The sequence below is a fragment of the Triturus cristatus genome, chromosome 10 (assembly GCF_964204655.1).
Source record: "Triturus cristatus chromosome 10, aTriCri1.1, whole genome shotgun sequence".
In the NCBI taxonomy this organism is placed as follows: Eukaryota; Metazoa; Chordata; class Amphibia; order Caudata; family Salamandridae; genus Triturus; species Triturus cristatus.
Genome location: NC_140593.1, coordinates 1,195,789,162 through 1,195,809,876, shown reverse-complemented (window position 1 = coordinate 1,195,809,876; position 20,715 = coordinate 1,195,789,162). Strand labels below are relative to the sequence as shown.

Here is a 20,715-nt window from a genome sequence, read left to right as displayed (position 1 = left end):
TTTGTGAATTTCTTGACCACATCAAATACTTGTAGTGTCTTTAACTCGAAGCAAAGCAGCAGTCTGTATCAGCACAGCTTCAAGAAACAGACAGTCTGTGTTCACAGCACCTGTGTATGCCTTTTCAGTAAAATGATTGTGTTAATGTATACCCATGTACTGGTAGGCATTACATTAGTACTATACTTGTCATCTGTAATGCTTTGTTTTTTATACAATGTTAAACTTGATCAAAAGGGCCAGGAGCTAATACTTACACAGGAAACTGTGTGGAAACTTAGGCAATCTTGTAACATGGCTACAATATACTTCCAAAGTGATTTCTTCATACAGTTGCTTTTTTGAAGTCTGTATTTCGCAGAGGAGGACACTTTTATTTGAAGATTTTCCCATTTGTTTCTATTTGCCCTGATTTAAGATTCCAGACTTGTAGATGAAATACTAATCAACCAATCCAAGCAGCAGAACCTACCTGCAGAGTAAGAGTTGTTGCTTGTCAACGCCTCCATTGTTTCACACTTCCCTGCTGTGGCCCATGGGAAAAGGTTCAGGGGGTGGAAAAAGGGTCCCCCTAAGGCAAACGCTGGTGTGTCCCGCCCAGGCTCAGAGTGGTAGTCGCTATCTCATGCTAGTCCTCTTGTTTTATGCTACTAAACGCCCTTTCCTCAGGAGCAACTTCTGCTAAATGTTACCTGGCAGCCTGCTGAGAGGGATCACCACTTCCGCATCATCATAGCGCTCGTCTTCAGTGTCACTGTCGGCCGCGCCTCCCATATGTTTCTGGGAATCCATTTGGTTGAGGGGCTTCGTGTTTCCACCTGCAGGGCACACACCAAGGCTGGAGTCAAAACAAGTCAAAGGTAAACGGACCCTCCTCCTTCCTGTACCACCAAAAGCCCCAGCAGGGCTGCATGGAAGTGGGCACTATCCTTGAACCCTTCAATACAAAGCAGAAATGCAGGCCAGGTTGAGAGGTTGAGCTTACCTCGTGGCTACCTTTTTATGTTCCTAATCTATCTTAAAGGAAATGTCTGTGCTTTTCTGTCACACCTGACATGCAAAGGTATTTCACATTTATTTGGGACATTCTGTTCCTTGGGTTCTCTTGTTGTTTCCTGCCTTCACTACTGCTTCCTGTTTAGAGCCCGCCCACCTCCTGCCACCATACAATACATTGAATAGGGTCACAGTTGCCAGCTCACATCGCCAGAAATAAAGTACCATTGTTTGAAATTTCAAGGGGATTTAATTTTGGTGGTGGTGGGGAGGCTTGTGAGGTTCTGTACAAAAGCACTGATCTCCAGAACGTTTATTGAAAATATACAAAAAGACGCATGGTGGTGATTGGAGTTACCAAACCTTCCAGTGGCTCAGTCCCTTTTCCAAGATATGCTTTTGCCATTACCCACGTTTCCCAAATTCACCCCTGCTTGTGGTCCCGTGACTGAAATGGAACAGTTGAAAAAGATATGCTGGAAGCCTCATGCTGAAATTAATTAATCCCACCTCTAGTTCCAATAACCTGCCAAAACATAACTGTCTACCTATAATTCCCTGTGTTCAGATAACTCCCTGACAAGACCCTCTCCATTGTACCTGGCGCCATGGTGGTTCTTTATAAACCTTGAAAAAATAACTTATATTGAGCACAGCAGGACTGGGAACAGCAACCAGCCCTGGCAGATTGCTGCTCGACCGGCCCCGGGAACGGAGGTGGGGGAGAGGCTAGTGAGAAGCACCGCTCCAGCTTTTGTTTTGTTTTGTTACAGGGGGCCGATATTGCAGTAGGCCCCCAGTAGCAAAACCGGCCCCCATCCCTCTGGCCCACTGACGAAACGCACGGTGCCCACTACTGCCAGTCTGGCCCTGATAATGAGGCGGTACCAGAACTTCTCAGCAGGACAGCTGTACCTATAATGGCACAGTAATACTACATTCCAGCAGTGTCAGTAGAGTAAATGGGAAAGTACTACTACTTCTTAGTAGGGCTGCTACACTTTAAAGGAATATGACATTCACTACAAGACATTACCAATCCTTTTCAAAATGACTGTCATGCTTTTAAAGGAAGAGAACCATTATTTCTTCAAATAGCTGCTACGCTTTAAGAAACTGCTATCAATTCTCAAAATGGCTGCTACACTTTAAGAATCTACCATCAATTCTCAAAATGGCTGCTACACTTTAAGAAACTGCCATCAATTCTCAAAATGGCTGCTACACTTTAAGAATCTACCATCAATTCTCAAAATGGCTGCTACACTTTAAGAATCTACCATCAATTCTCAAAATGGCTGCTACACTTTAAGAATCTACCATCAATTCTCAAAATGACTGCTACACTTTAAGGGGCAGATTTATGTTTCCTGGCGCATCCCTGCAAATCAGCAGGGATGCGCCAGGAAAGATGCGTCACGCAAGTTTACCCTTGCGCCACCACAGATGCGCCGCATTTACAATGCAGCGCCTCATGGCGCAAGGATAAACAGATGCGTGACGCATCTGATGGCATAAGGGCGGCGCATTCCTGGAGTCGTGTCGCAAGCACGACGCAACTCCAGCAATGCTCAGGGGCTGCCCATACCGAACATGCTGCGTCATGCCTTACGCCTGCTTCAAGCAGGCGCAGGGTTTTGACGCATCAGCGTTGGGAAAGTGACTCAGTGAAATCTTATAGATTTCACTGAGTCACTTTTCAGGGGCGTTCCTGCGACGGAACACCCCCCCTGAGTAGAAACGCCCACATGAAACCTGACGCAGGTTTCATGTGGCGCAGGGCTTTACACCGTGACGCATCTCCAAAGATGCGTCACGATGTAAATGGGGCGCAACTTGGCGCAGGGTTTACGCCGCCGCTGCATCACAAAAGTGACGCAACGGCGGCGTAAAAGTGGCGCAAGTCTGATATAAATCTGCTCCTAAGAAACCACCATCAATTCTCAAAATGGCTGCTACACTTTTAAAGAAACTACCATCAATTCTCAAAGTGACTGCTATTCTTTTAAATAAACTACCATCAATTCTCAAAATGGCTGCTACAGTTTTAAAGAAAGAATGCTACAACATGACTACTACGTTTCTTAAGGAACAACAACATGATTCCTCAAAGTCGTTGTTACAGTTTTTAAGGTACAGTAAAATCACATTTCACTACAACGGCTATACTCTAAAAAGAACAGCATTAGCATTTCACAGAGGGACTTTCACACTCTGAATGAGGTTCTGTGAGGTATTCTCATAAGAGTAGCTGTACATTTAAATACAAATGTACAGCCTTGCTTAGCAGTGCTGATCTACTTTCAATATGTCAGTCCTTAACTTTTCAACGGGCTTCCACGCAATCACTGGGACAGTCAACGGGCTTCCACGCAATCACTGGGACAGTCAACGGGCTTTCACGCAATCATTGGGACAGTCAACGGGCTTCCACGCAATCACTGGGACAGTCAACGGGCTTCCACGCAATCACTGGGACAGTCAACGGGCTTCCACGCAATCATTGGGACAGTCAACGGGCTTCCACGCAATCACTGGGACAGTCAACGGGCTTCCACGCAATCATTGGGACAGTCAGCGGGCTTCCACGCAATCACTGGGACAGTCAACGGGCTTCCACGCAATCATTGGGACAGTCAACGGGCTTCCACGCAATCATTGGGACAGTCAGCGGGCTTCCACGCAATCATTGGGACAGTCAGCGGGCTTCCACGCAATCACTGGGACAGTCAACGGGCTTCCACGCAATCATTGGGACAGTCAACGGGCTTCCACGCAATCATTGGGACAGTCAACGGGCTTCCACGCAATCACTGGGACAGTCAACGGGCTTCCACGCAATCATTGGGACAGTCAGCGGGCTTCCACGCAATCACTGGGACAGTCAACGGGCTTCCACGCAATCACTGGGACAGTCAACGGGCTTCCACGCAATCACTGGGACAGTCAACGGGCTTCCACGCAATCACTGGGACAGTCAACGGGCTTCCACGCAATCATTGGGACAGTCAACGGGCTTCCACGCAATCATTGGGACAGTCAACGGGCTTCCACGCAAACACTGGGACAGTCAACGGGCTTCCAAGCAAACACTGGGACAGTCAACGGGCTTCCACGCAATCACTGGGACAGTCAACGGGCTTCCACGCAATCATTGGGACAGTCAACGGGCTTCCACGCAATCATTGGGGCAGTCAACGGGCTTCCACGCAATCATTGGGGCAGTCAACGGGCTTCCACGCAATCATTGGGACAGTCAACGGGCTTCCACGCAATCATTGGGACAGTCAACGGGCTTCCACGCAATCATTGTGACAGTCAACGGGCTTCCACGCAATCATTGGGACAGTCAACGGGCTTCCACGCAATCATTGGGACAGTCAACGGGCTTCCACGCAATCATTGGGACAGTCAACGGGCTTCCACGCAATCACTGGGACAGTCAACGGGCTTCCACGCAATCATTGGGACAGTCAACGGGCTTCCACGCAATCACTGGGACAGTCAACGGGCTTCCACGCAATCACTGGGACAGTCAACGGGCTTCCACGCAATCACTGGGACAGTCAACGGGCTTCCACGCAATCACTGGGACAGTCAACGGGCTTCCACGCAATCATTGGGACAGTCAACGGGCTTCCACGCAATCATTGGGACAGTCAACGGGCTTCCACGCAATCATTGGGACAGTCAACGGGCTTCCACGCAATCATTGGGACAGTCAACGGGCTTCCACGCAATCATTGGGACAGTCAACGGGCTTCCACGCAATCATTGGGACAGTCAACGGGCTTCCACGCAATCATTGGGACAGTCAACGGGCTTCCACGCAATCATTGGGACAGTCAACGGGCTTCCACGCAATCATTGGGACAGTCAACGGGCTTCCACGCAATCATTGGGACAGTCAACGGGCTTCCACGCAATCACTGGGACAGTCAACGGGCTTCCACGCAATCATTGGGACAGTCAACGGGCTTCCACGCAATCACTGGGACAGTCAACGGGCTTCCACGCAATCACTGGGACAGTCAGCGGGCTTCCACGCAATCACTGGGACAGTCAACGGGCTTCCACGCAATCACTGGGACAGTCAGCGGGCTTCCACGCAATCACTGGGACAGTCAACGGGCTTCCACGCAATCATTAGGACAGTCAACGGGCTTCCACGCAATCACTGGGACAGTCAACGGGCTTCCACGCAATCATTAGGACAGTCAACGGGCTTCCACGCAATCACTGGGACAGTCAACGGGCTTCCACGCAATCATTGGGACAGTCAACGGGCTTCCACGCAATCACTGGGACAGTCAACGGGCTTCCACGCAATCATTGGGACAGTCAGCGGGCTTCCACGCAATCACTGGGACAGTCAACGGGCTTCCACGCAATCATTGGGACAGTCAACGGGCTTCCACGCAATCATTGGGACAGTCAGCGGGCTTCCACGCAATCATTGGGACAGTCAGCGGGCTTCCACGCAATCACTGGGACAGTCAACGGGCTTCCACGCAATCATTGGGACAGTCAACGGGCTTCCACGCAATCATTGGGACAGTCAACGGGCTTCCACGCAATCACTGGGACAGTCAACGGGCTTCCACGCAATCATTGGGACAGTCAGCGGGCTTCCACGCAATCACTGGGACAGTCAACGGGCTTCCACGCAATCATTGGGACAGTCAACGGGCTTCCACGCAATCATTGGGACAGTCAACGGGCTTCCACGCAATCACTGGGACAGTCAACGGGCTTCCACGCAATCATTGGGACAGTCAACGGGCTTCCACGCAATCATTGGGACAGTCAACGGGCTTCCACGCAATCATTGGGACAGTCAACCGGCTTCCACGCAATCACTGGGACAGTCAACCGGCTTCCACGCAATCACTGGGACAGTCAACGGGCTTCCACGCAATCACTGGGACAGTCAACGGGCTTCCACGCAATCACTAGGACAGTCAACGGGTTTCCACGCAATTATTGGGACAGTCAACGGGCTTCCACGCAATCACTGGGACAGTCAACGGGCTTCCACGCAATCACTGGGACAGTCAGCGGGCTTCCACGCAATCACTGGGACAGTCAACGGGCTTCCACACAATCATTGGGACAGTCAACGGGCTTCCACGCAATCACTGGGACAGTCAACGGGCTTCCACGCAATCACTGGGACAGTCAACGGGCTTCCACGCAATCATTGGGACAGTCAACGGGCTTCCACGCAATCACTGGGACAGTCAGCGGGCTTCCACGCAATCACTGGGACAGTCAGCGGGCTTCCACACAATCACTGGGACAGTCAACGGGCTTCCACGCAATCATTGGGACAGTCAACGGGCTTCCACGCAATCATTGGGACAGTCAACGGGCTTCCACGCAATCATTGGGACAGTCAACGGGCTTCCACGCAATCACTGGGACAGTCAACGGGCTTCCACGCAATCACTGGGACAGTCAACGGGCTTCCACGCAATCACTGGGACAGTCAGCGGGCTTCCACGCAATCACTGGGACAGTCAACGGGCTTCCACGCAATCACTGGGACAGTCAGCGGGCTTCCACGCAATCACTGGGACAGTCAACGGGCTTCCACGCAATCACTGGGACAGTCAACGGGCTTCCACGCAATCATTGGGACAGTCAACGGGCTTCCACGCAATCATTGGGACAGTCAACGGGCTTCCACGCAATCATTGGGACAGTACCAACGTATGACTACAGAGCTGCGACTCTTTTACAGTGTCCTCGCCTGTAAGTAGGGTTGCGCTTATTCCAAGAAGGCCGGACCAGCATCTTTCAGCCGGGCTGCTGCACTTCTTATCACACATCGTCAGCACCTCTCAACAAGGTTGTTGTATTTTAACGGGACAGTCCCAGCACTTCAGAGTGTGTCTGTTGTGCACTTAACAGAACCAAATGTATCCCCAGTTCCACCTCTGCATATTACACGAGAGACTGTATCAGCAATTGTTGGGACACGTTGATCAGACAGAGGAGCCTGTGGGCCCGCCTGCTGTCTGACAAGTCTTAATTTGCACAAATAGGAGAGTGAAACATGAATGAATACACCCAGTCACACACCCACACACCAACATATTACCTATCCACACTTGACTACTAACTGCTTGAACCCATCTGGGACAGACCGGGCTGAGCCATATATCCCCGACTACCTGGGCTGAGACTGAGGTCAGGTCTCTGCAACCAGGTGTCAAAGTCACCTGGGTTCTGTACATACTCTCTACCTGTGCAGCCTGCCCTGCCTCCCATCGGGCAGAAATCCTCCGCCTGCGCTACTGATGGCCGGAAGCGGCTGTTCAAGCAGTGGACAACTATGTGTCCGTTATTAACTAGTTATGTGTTCACGGAAAGCCACTACTATACCACCATGTCCAGTTCAATAATGGGTCCCTAGCAACTTACACTGTATGGTGGGAGGCTAGCACTTAAAGTTCAATAATGGGTCCCTAGCAACTTACACTGTATGGTGGGAGGCTAGCACTTAAAGTTCAATAATGGGTCCCTAGCAACTTACACTGTATGGTGGGAGGCTAGCACTTAAAGGCCACTGAATGGTACAGAAATCTTGGAATTATCCTCAGTGTAGCAGAGAAGTGTGATCGATTTTTGTCAAAGAGAGGGATATAAGACCACGAAAGGATGGGCTACCTACCTGTAATATTAGCTCTCCATCTGTTTTACCTTCTAGATACCCTGCTCTAGGATACATGCCAACTCCATAGAAGGTTCCAGAACACAGAAAGCATGTTAACCTTTTGGTTCTCAGCCTCATTGGGCAGCAGAGTAGTGTCTTAGGGGCTGATTTAGAGTCGGATGGTGATGTAAAGTTTAGCTAAGTGATGTTAACCACCCTATCATGATATTTTACCTATGCTTTGTAGTTTTATAAAAAAGGTGGCAAAGGCTGTGACACTTGACGACAAACAGCTGAAGACCATATGTTTACAGATCATGTTATGGTTCATTGTATTGATATCGATCCATGTACCACCTAAGCAGAGGGCACAAAGGAAAGGCCCTACCCAGCCTAGGTTCCTCTCATAGTAATTTACCCTGCAATGCTAATCATAGGAGTAATTGCCTACATGAGGCTGCTTTTCGAATTTTAAACTGTGGAATATTCTCAAAGATGGTTGTGTCTGCAACTTGACTCTTGTAGACTGAACATTGGAAACACTCTGGAAACGTGAACAGTGTTAACTATACATTGTAAAAATGAAGACGGAATATGCTCATCACAAAATAAGTGGGTAGTGGTTCATAGTAGTAACACGTAATTGTATTACTACATACTGGGCCCGATTCACAGAATTAACTTAAGACAAAATCTTAAACTTACTACTTCTGGTATTCACAGAATGGATTTACGACTACTAACTTTACGTCCGCACTCGGGCCGGAAATTCCGGCCCGGAGGCGGAGCTTCCGACCCAGGGGCGGAGCTTCCGGTCGGGAGGTGGGGATTCTGGCCGGTGGCGAAGATTTAGCCATGGCCGAAATCTCCACCTCCGGGCTGGAAGCTCCGCCTTCAGGCCGGAAGCTCCGCCCCCAGGTCGGAAGCTCCGCCCCCGGGCCGGAAGCTCCACCTCCGGGCCAGAATTTCCGGCCCGAGTGCGGACGTAAAGTTAGTAGTCGTAAATCCATTCTGTGAATACCAAAAGTAGTAAGTGCATTCTGTGAATACCAAAAGTAGTAAGTGCATTCTGTGAATACCAGAAGTAGTAAGTTTAGGATTTTGTCTTATGTTAATTCTGTGAATCGGGCCCACTGTGTCTAAGGCAGTGACTGGATGGAAGGCAGATAAAGGCCTTTTGAACGTAGTCTCAGGTAGAGTGCAGAGAACAGTGCCCGTGCTGAGATCTGTACCGAGATCTTACCAGAGTTTATACGCGTTGACCAGAAAGAGAGCTCCTTGCACTCTCTGCGTGTTGCTGGACGCTGATATCACAGTGTGGTTAGGTGTCCTTTTTGCCTAATCACACTGTCGTCTCTGCGCTCATGTGATCTCATGGTGGGTTCTATCAGCTGCGTGGTGCACCAGCCATGAAGAGAGGTTTTTGATGAGAAGATCAGCCTGGAAAGGAGTCTAATGGACTCACAACACTGTTTACTTGGGCACCAATGTTATGTCATCCAGATACTGCCGAGAAGCTGATAGTAGAAACAGATGCCTCCAAAAGAGCAGATGACTCAGTTTTGTTACAAGACCAAGAAGATAAAAGGCAAGAATATCCTAACTGTGATTTACCATGTTTTGTCAGAGCATGAACAGAAGTATTCCCTTCTTGAAAGAGACCATATAGCCATGTAGATGACTGTACCTAATGGAACCATCTTTTCATGGGCACGGTAGAACCATTTGAAATCTGAACTCATCATCAGAAGTTGGAGTGTTGGCAAAATCTTCAGTGCAGGAATAATCTTCAAGCTGGAGGGCCATTATTCTTTGTGCTCTATGGTTTCACTATCACTCACATTTCTTGCTCAAATAAGGGGTTAGCGCATACTCTATCCTGTTGTTATCCCGAGTCACCACTCACTTATGATCAGCCTCCAATTCCTTCTCAGCGCCTGGTTGGAATGGTTTAGTCTTTCTCAAAGTCAAGATTCGTCAAGAACAGGTGAATCAAAAGGATTTAGAAGATCTTCATCTGAAGACCCTTTCAGTTTGATGAAAGTAATTGTATTTCAGCCAGCAGGCTGTCTTTGTTCCGACCAAGGACTTGCAGTTGGATGTAATTAAGAACTGCCATGACTCAGCTATATCTAGTCATAGAAGAGTTAAGACTACATTAGATTTAGTTTTACATTCATTTTGATGGACTACTGTTCATTCTGATTCTCAATAATATGTTTTTGCCTGTTATATTTGTGGCTAGCATTTTGAAAATTTACATTTCTATAGATCTTCTGCCTTCAGAAAAATACTGTATGATAATGATTCAAATAGACACTTTTTCAAAGTTTGTCCATGTTTTCCTCTGTCCAAGCTACCAACAGATGAAGAAATGTCTCAACATATTTGGTTGATATTTTTTTCTTTATCGATTGCCTCATTCTATCATCATCATCATATCAGCTTTATTTCGGCCACTAGGACCATAAAAGAAAACACAAAATAAGCATACAAAAACATGAAAAAAAAAAATACATATTACTCAGTGCGTATAAAAATACGTCAATTAACAATTAGCACACAACTGTAACAGAAGATGTTTTAAACACAGTATTTGATTTTATGCAACAGTTACGAATGATCCACATAGCTGTTAAAAATTTCGCAACTGCGAATACTGTAGTAGCTGATAGATCAGTTTTTAAAATTCTGAAAGCTGGAAGGTGCTGCTTAAAGCCCAGATTTTTTAATAAAGGGACGAGCCAGTATCTCCTCGGTCTTTGATATGCTTGACAGAAAAATATAATGTGCAAATCTGACTCGTAAGGATGGCCGCATGCTGGGCATTGTGTAGCTAGTTCAACTAGCTACACAATGCCCAGCATGCGGCCATCCTTACGATTCTTCGCTTGCTGGCTTGGGCCTTTAGCCCTCTCTGGGAGATTAGAGTTTGGAAGCTCTAAAATAGTGGAGGTTGGTTGTTGAAGTTGTGTAGAATTTGAGGTCAAACAACCAGCCTCGTCTGAGATCTCAGATATAGGGGGGTTGGCTATACCAGGTAATTTACTGCGTAGGGTCTGATTAAGTGTACTTGTTCCCTTGGTTGTTTGGGGGGTATCCTTCTGGAGGTGCACTAAGGCTTTTTCTATTTTAACCAGACAACCTACGATGGGGTTGAGTAAATCCCTCAGGAGTGCGCCAATATTCGATAATGTGAGGCGCTCCTCTCGCAATCCAGCATTTAGACTCAGGTTTACTTGAGGCAGGGTATTAGGTGTTAGGAGCCCTTGTTCTTGGGGTCTACTTTTAGGCTTTTTGGCCCTACAGACTAAATTATTCTCCCGAATGGTGGTGTGTTTGGGGATCTTGGCCTTACGCCCACCTGTAATTTGTGCCCCTCTTTTTCTTTTCTGAATAGCTCCTTCCCTGACGTGTTCCAGTGTACGAACATGTTGAGCTATAGGGATGATAGTTGGCTCTCTAATTATTATGCTAGATTCAACATTAATAGCTGGTATAGTTGAAGTGGATGGTGGGAGGGGTAATAAACTGAAATCAACATGAGCAGAAATGTCACAATCAGTTATTAAAGCACTGGAGTTACAAGGTCCCAAGAGCTCAGGTATGTTACACAATTTTGCGTTATCTCCCTCCCCCTCCATCAAAGAGCAACTAAGCGGGGGGTCAGGGGATATAGCATGTTGGAAATGACCCAAAGAGGATCTTCTAGCCCAATCCAGCTCTTGGGAAATGCGCCTTTCAAGTATGGAAATTTCGTCTATGAGAAGGGACCCTGCCTTGACAAAGTATGTGTCCAAAGTACCTTTGGGGCCCCCCAGGGCGGACGAGGTTTTACTCCTGGTTTTTCTTGCAGACATCTTCCCCACGTCAATTTCCCAGTAAATGCTGATGAACCCAGGTGTGGGGTAGATCACCTCCTCCTCCCTCGTCCGTACTCGAACGGCCTCAAACGGCCCGCTCTTTGCCTGGTCTTCGCCCCGGACTCCGACCTGCACGCGTCCCGCTAACGCGTGTGGGCGCGATCTTGTTAATAAGGAGGGAGGGGGCTAAAGGAGGAGGAGTCGGGAAGAGGTCCCAGGTGCAGCTGATTACTGAAGCACACAGCACCCTGGTCCTCGCAGTCCCGTTAGCAAAGTTATTCAGCTTTCCCAAGCAGCTTTCCCCACAACAGAGCGTGACGTCCCTCGCAGCAATAAATGCAGTCTTTAGTGTAGCCCCAGCCGATGTACAGGACAGCGCAGCACAGTCTAAGCCTCCGAGCGGCTCCCGCGAAGCGGGGGCCGCGAGGCGTAAAGTAGCTGGTGGGGAGGAGTCGGGAAGAGGTCGCAGGTGCAGCTGATTACTGAAGCACACAGCACCCTGGTCCTCGCAGTCCCGTTAGCAAAGTTATTCAGCTTTCCCAAGCAGCTTTCCCCACAACAGAGCGTGACGTCCCTCGCAGCAATAAATGCAGTCTTTGGTGTAGCCCCAGCCGATGTACAGGACAGCGCAGCACAGTCTAAGCCTCCGAGCGGCACCATTTGTGAGAAAGGTACACAAAGGTTCTTCATTTTGAAAGCCTTGAGCGAGGAAATGGCAATTAAACAACTACTTTCTTCTGGTCATCATCTAACAGTCACATAGGCAAAAAAAGAGAACTAATCAAAGTTTGGAGCAATGTTTACAGAACTACTGTATTGCAACTCAAGATAATTGGACTACCTATTTATCATTTTGGCAACATGTTTTTATAACAGTGGAACCCAAATTGCCACAAAGGTTTTGCCTTTCTTATGTATGCAAGGATTCCAACCAAGAGCGTTTCCATCTTCTCCAGTTGATTCCTTGGTTGCAGTGGCTACTGATTGTTTGAGTCGGTTACTGAAATACAGGCGCTTTTGTATCTGAACGTGTACACCATTCCAAGATTAAGATAAACGAGTATAATGATGAATCAATTTCAAATTCTTCTTTAAAGATTTGTCAGTTTTCTCATTTTTTTAACCTGTTCATACATTGCCGGCTCTTGGAGGGGTATCAAGGGTGAGGAGGCATTGTCGTCTTCAGAGGCTTTGGATGAGGTGGAATCCGGTGCCTCAGACAGAGCTCGAAAGGAGACAACCGCCCCTAGTGCCAAACGTCTACTGTCTCGACTTGTTCCTACTGGAGTCAGAGGAGCATCAGGCCACATCCTGGGTCACCTACCTTGGCATCTGGCCGTCTGAGTGTCTGCCTGCAACGAAGTTCCTTGTCATTCTGCCTCTGGTTTAGTGAAGAAGAGAGTGTTTTGTCCGTACAGGATCTTTAGTTTGGCCGAGAACAGAACTGAATGTTTTAAACCCATCTCCTTGAGTTTCCTTTTCACACCCATAGGTGTTGGGCAGCCAGTGTATAATCTGGGAAGACGAGGTTCTGGTGGCTGTCCATTACTTGACATTGTGCTAGTCGTGTCGTACCTAGTATCTTGTTGCGATCCTTGCAGTGTAGTAGTTAGACAACAGTCAGCATCGATGGAGCACAAGGAGGTTGCCTGGGGGCAGGATCATAGTGGGCTCTCTCTGGAAAGAAAAAATGGGAGACTTTGTGGACTGCTACATAGCTCTTTGTCCAATTGTCTGAGACTACATATCCTCCACTCTGCCCTAAAGGGAACGTACTGAGGTAGTAATTCTTAGAATGCCCTGTCTGTTTGGATGACTCTTTCGGCCAACCTCTACTAGTTATCAACCAACCACTGTCGAGGAGAGAGGCTCTGGTTGTCACTATGGTTTCCAGGATACAGTCAAGCTTATTTAAACTGATGGCAAAGGGGTCCATTACTGAACATCTTGACAGTCCACTGATAGTTGCGCAATTAACGTGGCCCGCTTTATCCTTCCCATGGTTTCCAAGACTATGACCGAAACGAAAAAAAGAAAAGCGATCCGCAAGGAGATACATTCCCAGACAATCTTGAACCACTAGGACTAGAGATATGCAATTTTAAAATTTTTGGTGGAAATAGTGCCAAAAAGCCCAAAGTGCTACTCGTGGCTATCTGGTCGTGTGAGACCAGCTGAAATTCACAAGTTCAGGACAACCGCGATGGAGCGTAGGCCAGATATAGAAACCAGGTTATTCTTGCTGAAAGAGTTACTATCAAAGTCCAGAGCAAAGCCTTTCGTTCACAATAGAAGGGGTCGCAGGGAGAGCATCACGGGTGGTCATCGGTGTAGTGCAAAGAGCAGGCTGGATGTCGCAGACGGTTGTTGTTGTTGTGCAAAGTTCTTTTGGCATCGCGGACAGTCATTGCTGGAGCTTTTCTTTAGCGGTCACCGCACGGTGTCGATGCTAAAGCGCGAAGTGCAGATCTTGCACTGCTGGGCGTCATTCTTGGTCACTGTAGTATGAAGAGTGGGATTTGCTCAACTGATGCCACATAAAGGGTCAAGGACCTGAAGGGCACCACTTGGGGGTCGGGAACTCCCTCTCTCAGAGGGCAGTAGAGCTCAGACAGGTCCAGTTGCAGGTCCGGGCAGTTACAGGGAGCCTCTGGAGCTTGTTATGTCCGGAGGTTAGCTGACTGACCCTGGGAGTAACTTCAGCCAGGGCTGAAAGGTGTAGATCCAATCTTCCTTCTCAGCAAGCAGAGCAGCAGAGTAGCGTGGCAGCAGAGTGGCAGTCCTTCTGGCAGCAAAGCAGCACAGCAATCCATCTATAGTATACACACGTCCAGGAATGTACTAAAAAGTTGGCGTCTGAGCTCCAATATTTACACCTGGTGCCATCTTTGAAGTGTGAGAAACTTCTACAGGATTCCCTTTGAAGTGCTCAGATTTTCGGCCTCCCCTGTCCCCAGATTTAATTCAGGAGGTATGCAATCTGTTGTGGAACAGCAGGACACAGCTTATTCAGGTGTAAGTAGAGCAGTGCCCAGCTCCGACATCCCATCCTGCCAGTGATGGTCCATCCAGGCACACCTAAGCTCTCTACTGTGTGTGGCTGTCTAGTTGGAATACTAAAAGACCAACTGCCACCCACACCTAGTCATGCGACCCACAGATAGGCTGCAGGCACTAAATATGTAAGGCAGGAAAATTCCAACTTTCTAAAAGTGTAATTTTCAAAATTGTAATTCCAAATCTTACCACCATAAAAGACGATTTTTCATTTCAATTTCAAAGACACCAAATATGAACTGGCTACCTGTTCCCATTTGGAAACTATCCTTAATAAATGTAATAAGGTAACTCCAGTTTTATTATATGAGAAATTTGTTTTTCACTATCAGGACATGTAAAACTTAAAAGCACACATCCTACTTTTTAAATACATTGCACCCTGCCCGTAGGTTGTTTAGGGCCTACCATAGGGGTGACTTATATGTACTAAAAGGGAAGGTTTAGGCATGACAAATAGTTTAGTTGATCGAAATACAAATTAAAACTGCACACACAGGCTGCAATGGTAGGCTTGAGGCAGTATACAAGGCTTCTGAAGTGAGTGGTACAGCAAGTTCTGTAGGCCTACTAACAGCATTTAATTTACAGGCCCTGGGTACATGTAGTACTGCCTTAATAAGGACTTATATGTAAATTAAATTTGCCTTTTGGGGATGAGCCAATGTTACCATGCCTTAAGGAGTGAACACACACACACTTTATCACTGGTTATCAGTAGTAAAGTGCACAGAGTCCTATAGCAAACAAAAAATGAGACCAGAAGAATATGGAGGAGTAAGTCAAAAAGTTTGGGGGAAGGCTGGCATGTCTAACAGAAATGTTTTTGTACCTGGTGCAAGACCAAATGATTCTATCTAATAGCAGTAACACCTCATCAGATACTTCCGTATTTGCTGAACCTTGCAAAAGAGGGTCGACAATACTCCTCAATACGAGTTCATCTGTCAGCAATGTCATGGTTCTGGAGGACAGAAGACAACTCAGCCATGCTTTTCTTCACAGACTATCATAAAGCAATCTTTTCGTAATCTATTTCAGTAAAGATGAACTTGCTTCCCACTTTTCTTGTATTTATTATTGTTGTAATGTACTGCGTACCAATTTTATTTAAGTATGTGACTGTAGATGAAGTTCCAATGCTGGAAATAAATTAGTTTCTTGCCTGTAGCTCCAGTTCTCCAGCATTGACATTTTTTATATATTCACATGGGACCCTCCACCCTACCCTGTTCGAGGCTCATTAATTATATACTCTTCTGGGGCACTTCGATTCATCTTCTCACTTGTGCTATGAAATCTGAGATATGGTGGCCTCTAGGGATAGTAGGAGACTCAGCACTTCCACCTCACCCACTAGAGTTCGGGTTGCCTCAAATGAGGTGGATGTGCTACTAACCAAACACCGTTGCTGAGGCCTCTGCCCATTCTAATACCGTTTACTGCTATTCAAGATTACCGGGGTTTTCCAGCCTGACGAAGGGGAATTATTCAAGCATGTGAATATATGAAAGATTCCAGGGCTGGGGAACTGGAGTTACAGGTAACACATTTATTATCCTAAATTATTGGATATTATGAGATTGAAGTGGTCTTATCACACTTGAGCTATCTCACCCCTGATGAAATAGGGTGAAATGTGATGTGGCTTACATGAGACTCATCCCCATTTTTAGGGCAGGGAGGGTGCAGCCTCTTGTTTGAGTGGAGGTCAGAAGCCTGTCAGATGCCTTCAGGGATCTCAAAGATTAGTGCTGGACTATAGCTAATAATTTTGTAAAAGAGATGGTCTCCATGTCTCCTTTTATGTTTCTTAACATAGTGCTTTTGTGTGACCATTAAGAAAGGAGATGCCAGGAAGTGACAGACCAGCTTATTGATGGGACGCCCTGTGAGGGAGAGTGATCCCCGACATAGAAAGGACTATAAAAGGAAAGGATCAATGTCAGCTGTTCCCAACTGGCAAACTACACTGTGAAGCCAAATTTGCTGAATGGTTGCTACGGTGTTTAGGAACCAGCATTGAGCTCTACTTTCAATAGGAATGATGTATTTCATCATGGATGAGCAACAGCATAGGCCCACTTCTAAGAAAGAGGCCTGCCCCTTTAAGCCTGTGTATGGGCCAGCCATTGGTGGCAATGAGATGAGCGAAGGACATTGGATCCACCCGGAGAATAATGAAAACATCCCTGGGAGGCACCTGTCCAGTAACCACCATTGGTTCATAGGTGTATGTGAGGCTGGAGTTGACACAATTACTCTCTCATCATCTTCCTCATCGCTAATTCGATGCCCCGAAGCATTCTACAGGGCACGCCAGTAGCGGCCAGTGTTATGGAGGAGTAGCGAGCCGGGTGTTATTGGTGGGTGGTGGTGGTGGTGTGGGGGGGGGGGGGGGGGCAATGTGACAAAATAAGACAAAAAGGAAATTTTAAAAAACCTACCTGCAGCCGGCCACATCGTGCTCTTCTGCCCCTCTCCTCCTCGCAGACTCCACTGCGGCCAATCCTGAGGCTGCTCTTATGCATGAGAGCAGCCTCAGGATTGGCCTGAGAGCTTTGAATTTGCGCTCCCATAGAGACTGGAAGCCTGTGCCTGCTCCCTTCCACCCAGCAATGTAGCTGGGGTTGGAGAGAGCTTCACTGCGCATGCCGCTTTGGCCGTCCTGAGACGGCCGGCACAACCGTCATGCGCAGTGAAGGCAGTGCACCCACCACTCCCCGCAGTGCCTGTCACCCCCCAGGCCTCACCCCCAAGACTCGTCAGGAAAGCATCAAGGAAAAATAAAACAATCATAAAAGGTGCTGATTATTGATTTATTTTTCCTTCGTTTTGAGGCAGGGGGTGCCACGCTCCTCAGCCATAGCAGAGGAGCCGCCGCTGGGGCAAGACAATGAGTTTGGTTCCAGGGTTGATTTAAGGGTCATGTGAAGCAGGGGAGAGATGTGGGAAAGAGGCGGCTCAGGGCATCTCTTCCTACCTGCACATTTTATTTATTTATTTTATTTAATGCGTTTTTATATAGCGCGGACTTTACCCGAAGGTGTCAGAGCGCTTCACAATAGGAACAGTGATGATACATGAGGAGAAAAATTACAAGTGAGCATGTTACAAAAGCAAACGTTACGTTACATGAGGCAATAGTGACAATTGTGCAAGTATCAAGAGCAAACAGAATACAAGAGGTAGCTGACGATAAGTTACGAAAGGAAAAAGTGACATGTGTGCAGGTTACAAAAGCATACAAAGTACACGTACAGGTAAAAACTGCAATAAATGGCAGACACTAAAACAAACATTACGTTACATGAGGCAATGGTGGCAATTGTGCATGTATCAAAAGCAAACAAAATACAAGAGGTAGCAAATGATACGTTACAAAAGGAAAGGTGACGTGTGCATGTTACAAAAGAGTACAAAGTACAAGTAGAAGGTATAATACTGCAGGGGGCGCTAGAGAGCGCGCGGCCAAGATGGCTGTGCCTGCGTGAAGCTCCCGAGCAACGGAGCCGTTCTCCTCTGGTTCTCCTGCCTGGAGTGTGCTACGGGGCTGCCAGGGCTGCCTGCTCCTGCCCGTGAGGCCCCGGCGCCCCTGTGGGACTTGAAGTGACGGCGGGGGCGGCCTCGGCCTGCGTGCCGCCCCCTTGGGGACCTACCCGGTGAGCGGTGCGGGGAGCGCTGGAGGTGGCGTCCGGCCGCGAACATCACCCCACGCCGCGGCCTGCCACGAGGCGGCTGGGCCGCGCGACGAGGTGCGGACCGTCAGCGGGAGGACTGGGGACTCGCGAGGGACTCCCCTGCAGCGACGGTACACGGGGTGTCTGATGCTTGCTGTGCCGTGCTGACGATCGTCTACGCTGTGACCCTGCCCGTCCCAGCACCCCGAGCCTGCAGGAGCCCGCCGCGGTGGACGGTGGTGGCGGCCATGGCGGCCGGAGGCAATGGAGGCGGACATGGAGCCTGCGGCGCCCGGGGGCCCGGTGAGTGACCTGGTGTGGCGGACCCCCCTCTGGGTGTGAGGCTGTGGACGGGCACCTGGTGAGCGCCTGACTGCTGCCCCTTGGGGGCGAAGCGGATTGCTGTGGTGGCGGAGGCGACCCTGGCGGCCGTGCCGTGGCCCTACAAATTGCACCGATCAGCCGGGATCAGGGTGAGGAACCTGGGGAGCTGACCGCTTGCCTGCTGCTGGACGCGGTGGGGTGGCCGCTGCGGACTCGGCGGAGTGCGGCCTGGAGGACCTTGGCTACTGGTTGCCCACGGCTCACGGCGCACCTCCCCCGCCGGCGGCGCTGCCCTGCGCCCTGACATCCCTGGCGTTGGCCCGACCCGTGGCAGTGGGACTGGGCCCCCTTTGATAACGGCGTCTGGTGGTAACTGGAGCCCCGGTCGGCCTCGTGCACCACTGAGCCCTCTGAATGCCATCGGCGCAGCAGCTGGCCATGGGGCGGCTTCGGAACAAGCAGGCCGAGACCAGGCTGAGGGCGGACGGCCCTGACGCGACGCCGGGGCGCTCTGCTGGGACTGTGGCACCGCCTGCATCGACCCTGGAGGCCAAAATGGACGCCATGCTGGCAGCGGTCGACCGGCTGGGCAACACGCTGGAACAAACTCGAACCTCTCTGGAGTCCCGGATTGACAAAGTCACGGTTGACTTCACCTTGCTCCACGCCGACCATCGCAAGCTGGCGGACACCGTTGCCGGTCACAGTCAGGCGCTACAGGACGTACAGCCGATAGTGCGCAATCATTCTGCCACCTTGCAGGACCTGATCAACCGCGTTAACACCCTCGAGGACCGTGCGGAGGATGCGGAGGGCCGCTCTCGGCGCCAGAACATACGAGTCGTGGGCCTGGTGGAGGGCGAGGAAGGGCGGCGATCAGAGCAGTTTGTTGAAGATTGGTTACGGGACATCCTGCCCCCAGGAGTGCTCTCCCCACAATTCGTGGTGGAACGGGCGCACAGAGTACCGATGCGAAGGCCTGTCCCTGGAGCCCGGCCGCGCCCTTTCCTGTTTCGCCTCCTCAACTACCAGGACCGGGACGTGATCCTCCGGGAAACAAGGAAGATGGGTGCCCTGACAATAGGGGGTGGCACGGTGATGTTGTTCCCGGACTACACTGCGACCGTTCAGAAGCGGAGGAGCAACTACCTGGAGGTGAAACGCCGGCTCCGTGAACTGCACATCCAATACTCGCTGCTGTTCCCCTCGCGCCTCAGGGTGGTCACGAAAGATGAGACACGTTTTTTGATGCCCCGTCCGATGTCTGGGACTGGCTGGAGGAAACGGGCCAACATGGTGGCCCCCGGCCCGCAGACCCGGGGCCTGTGGTGCGTAGGGAGAAAAGGCTGAGACGGCGGAGACAGAGGGACCGACGTGGTGGGATGGGGCCGAGTCCCCCGGTGGCACCGAGTCCGGAGAGGATGCGTGTGGAGCGGCTGGAGGCTCTGGAAGCGGTGGCCACTCTGGGGTCTGTGAGCAGCCAGGGGGACGTAGCGGCTCGCATTCACAGTGACACTGAGACTGACCTGTCCTCCTCCCCGTCCATCCTGATTCCGGAAGACCAGGTGTTGCCAGAGGTGACCCCCCAGACGGCCGACCTTCTGGGGTGAACTCTTGTTTGATTGCACGGTGTCCACTGCAGGTACCCCGGGGTGATGGGTGGGTTGCTGCGGACTACTCTTGGAGGGGGGGAGCTTTCTGCCTCTGTTGCCTCCTGGACTGTGATTTTTGGGGATCTGTATGCTTCCATGATTGAGCATGTTGGGGTGCTGCGGGGGTTGCGGGGCTGGAAGGGCAGTGCGGGTCCCCTTACACACGAGCCGGGGTTGAGGGTCCGGGCTTGTTTTGGTCACGGGGGAGCGGGGTGGTGGCGATTTCCACACACACTCCTCTGGGGAGCGGTTGAGCGATTGGCAGCCCTACAAGCACACGAGGCCCTGACGGGGGTGACATGGGGCTCTTGCAGGCCAGGACCAACGGTATTGCTCTTTAGCCCCTCACAAACCCATCTTTGATTTGATAGTTCACAGGCGATTGAGCCTTACATGTTAGGACGAATGCCCGGTTTTGGGGTTCGCCCTTGCGGTTATGGAGTTCCTTTTGTTAATATTATCTTTACTTTTGCCTCTTTGCATTC

At 49.7% G+C, this 20,715-nt stretch overlaps 1 protein-coding gene across 1 annotated transcript in view; it reads right to left on the bottom strand.

The window, feature by feature from the left end:
• The window catches only part of LOC146797027 (scavenger receptor cysteine-rich type 1 protein M130-like), a 253,013-nt gene that overhangs the window by 7,072 nt on the left and 225,226 nt on the right, over positions 1–20,715 (bottom strand). Inside the window, exon 16 of the mRNA XM_085629619.1 lies at positions 693–818. Coding sequence (XP_085485745.1) covers positions 693–818 — 126 coding nt within the window. The remainder of the gene's footprint in view (positions 1–692; positions 819–20,715) is intronic.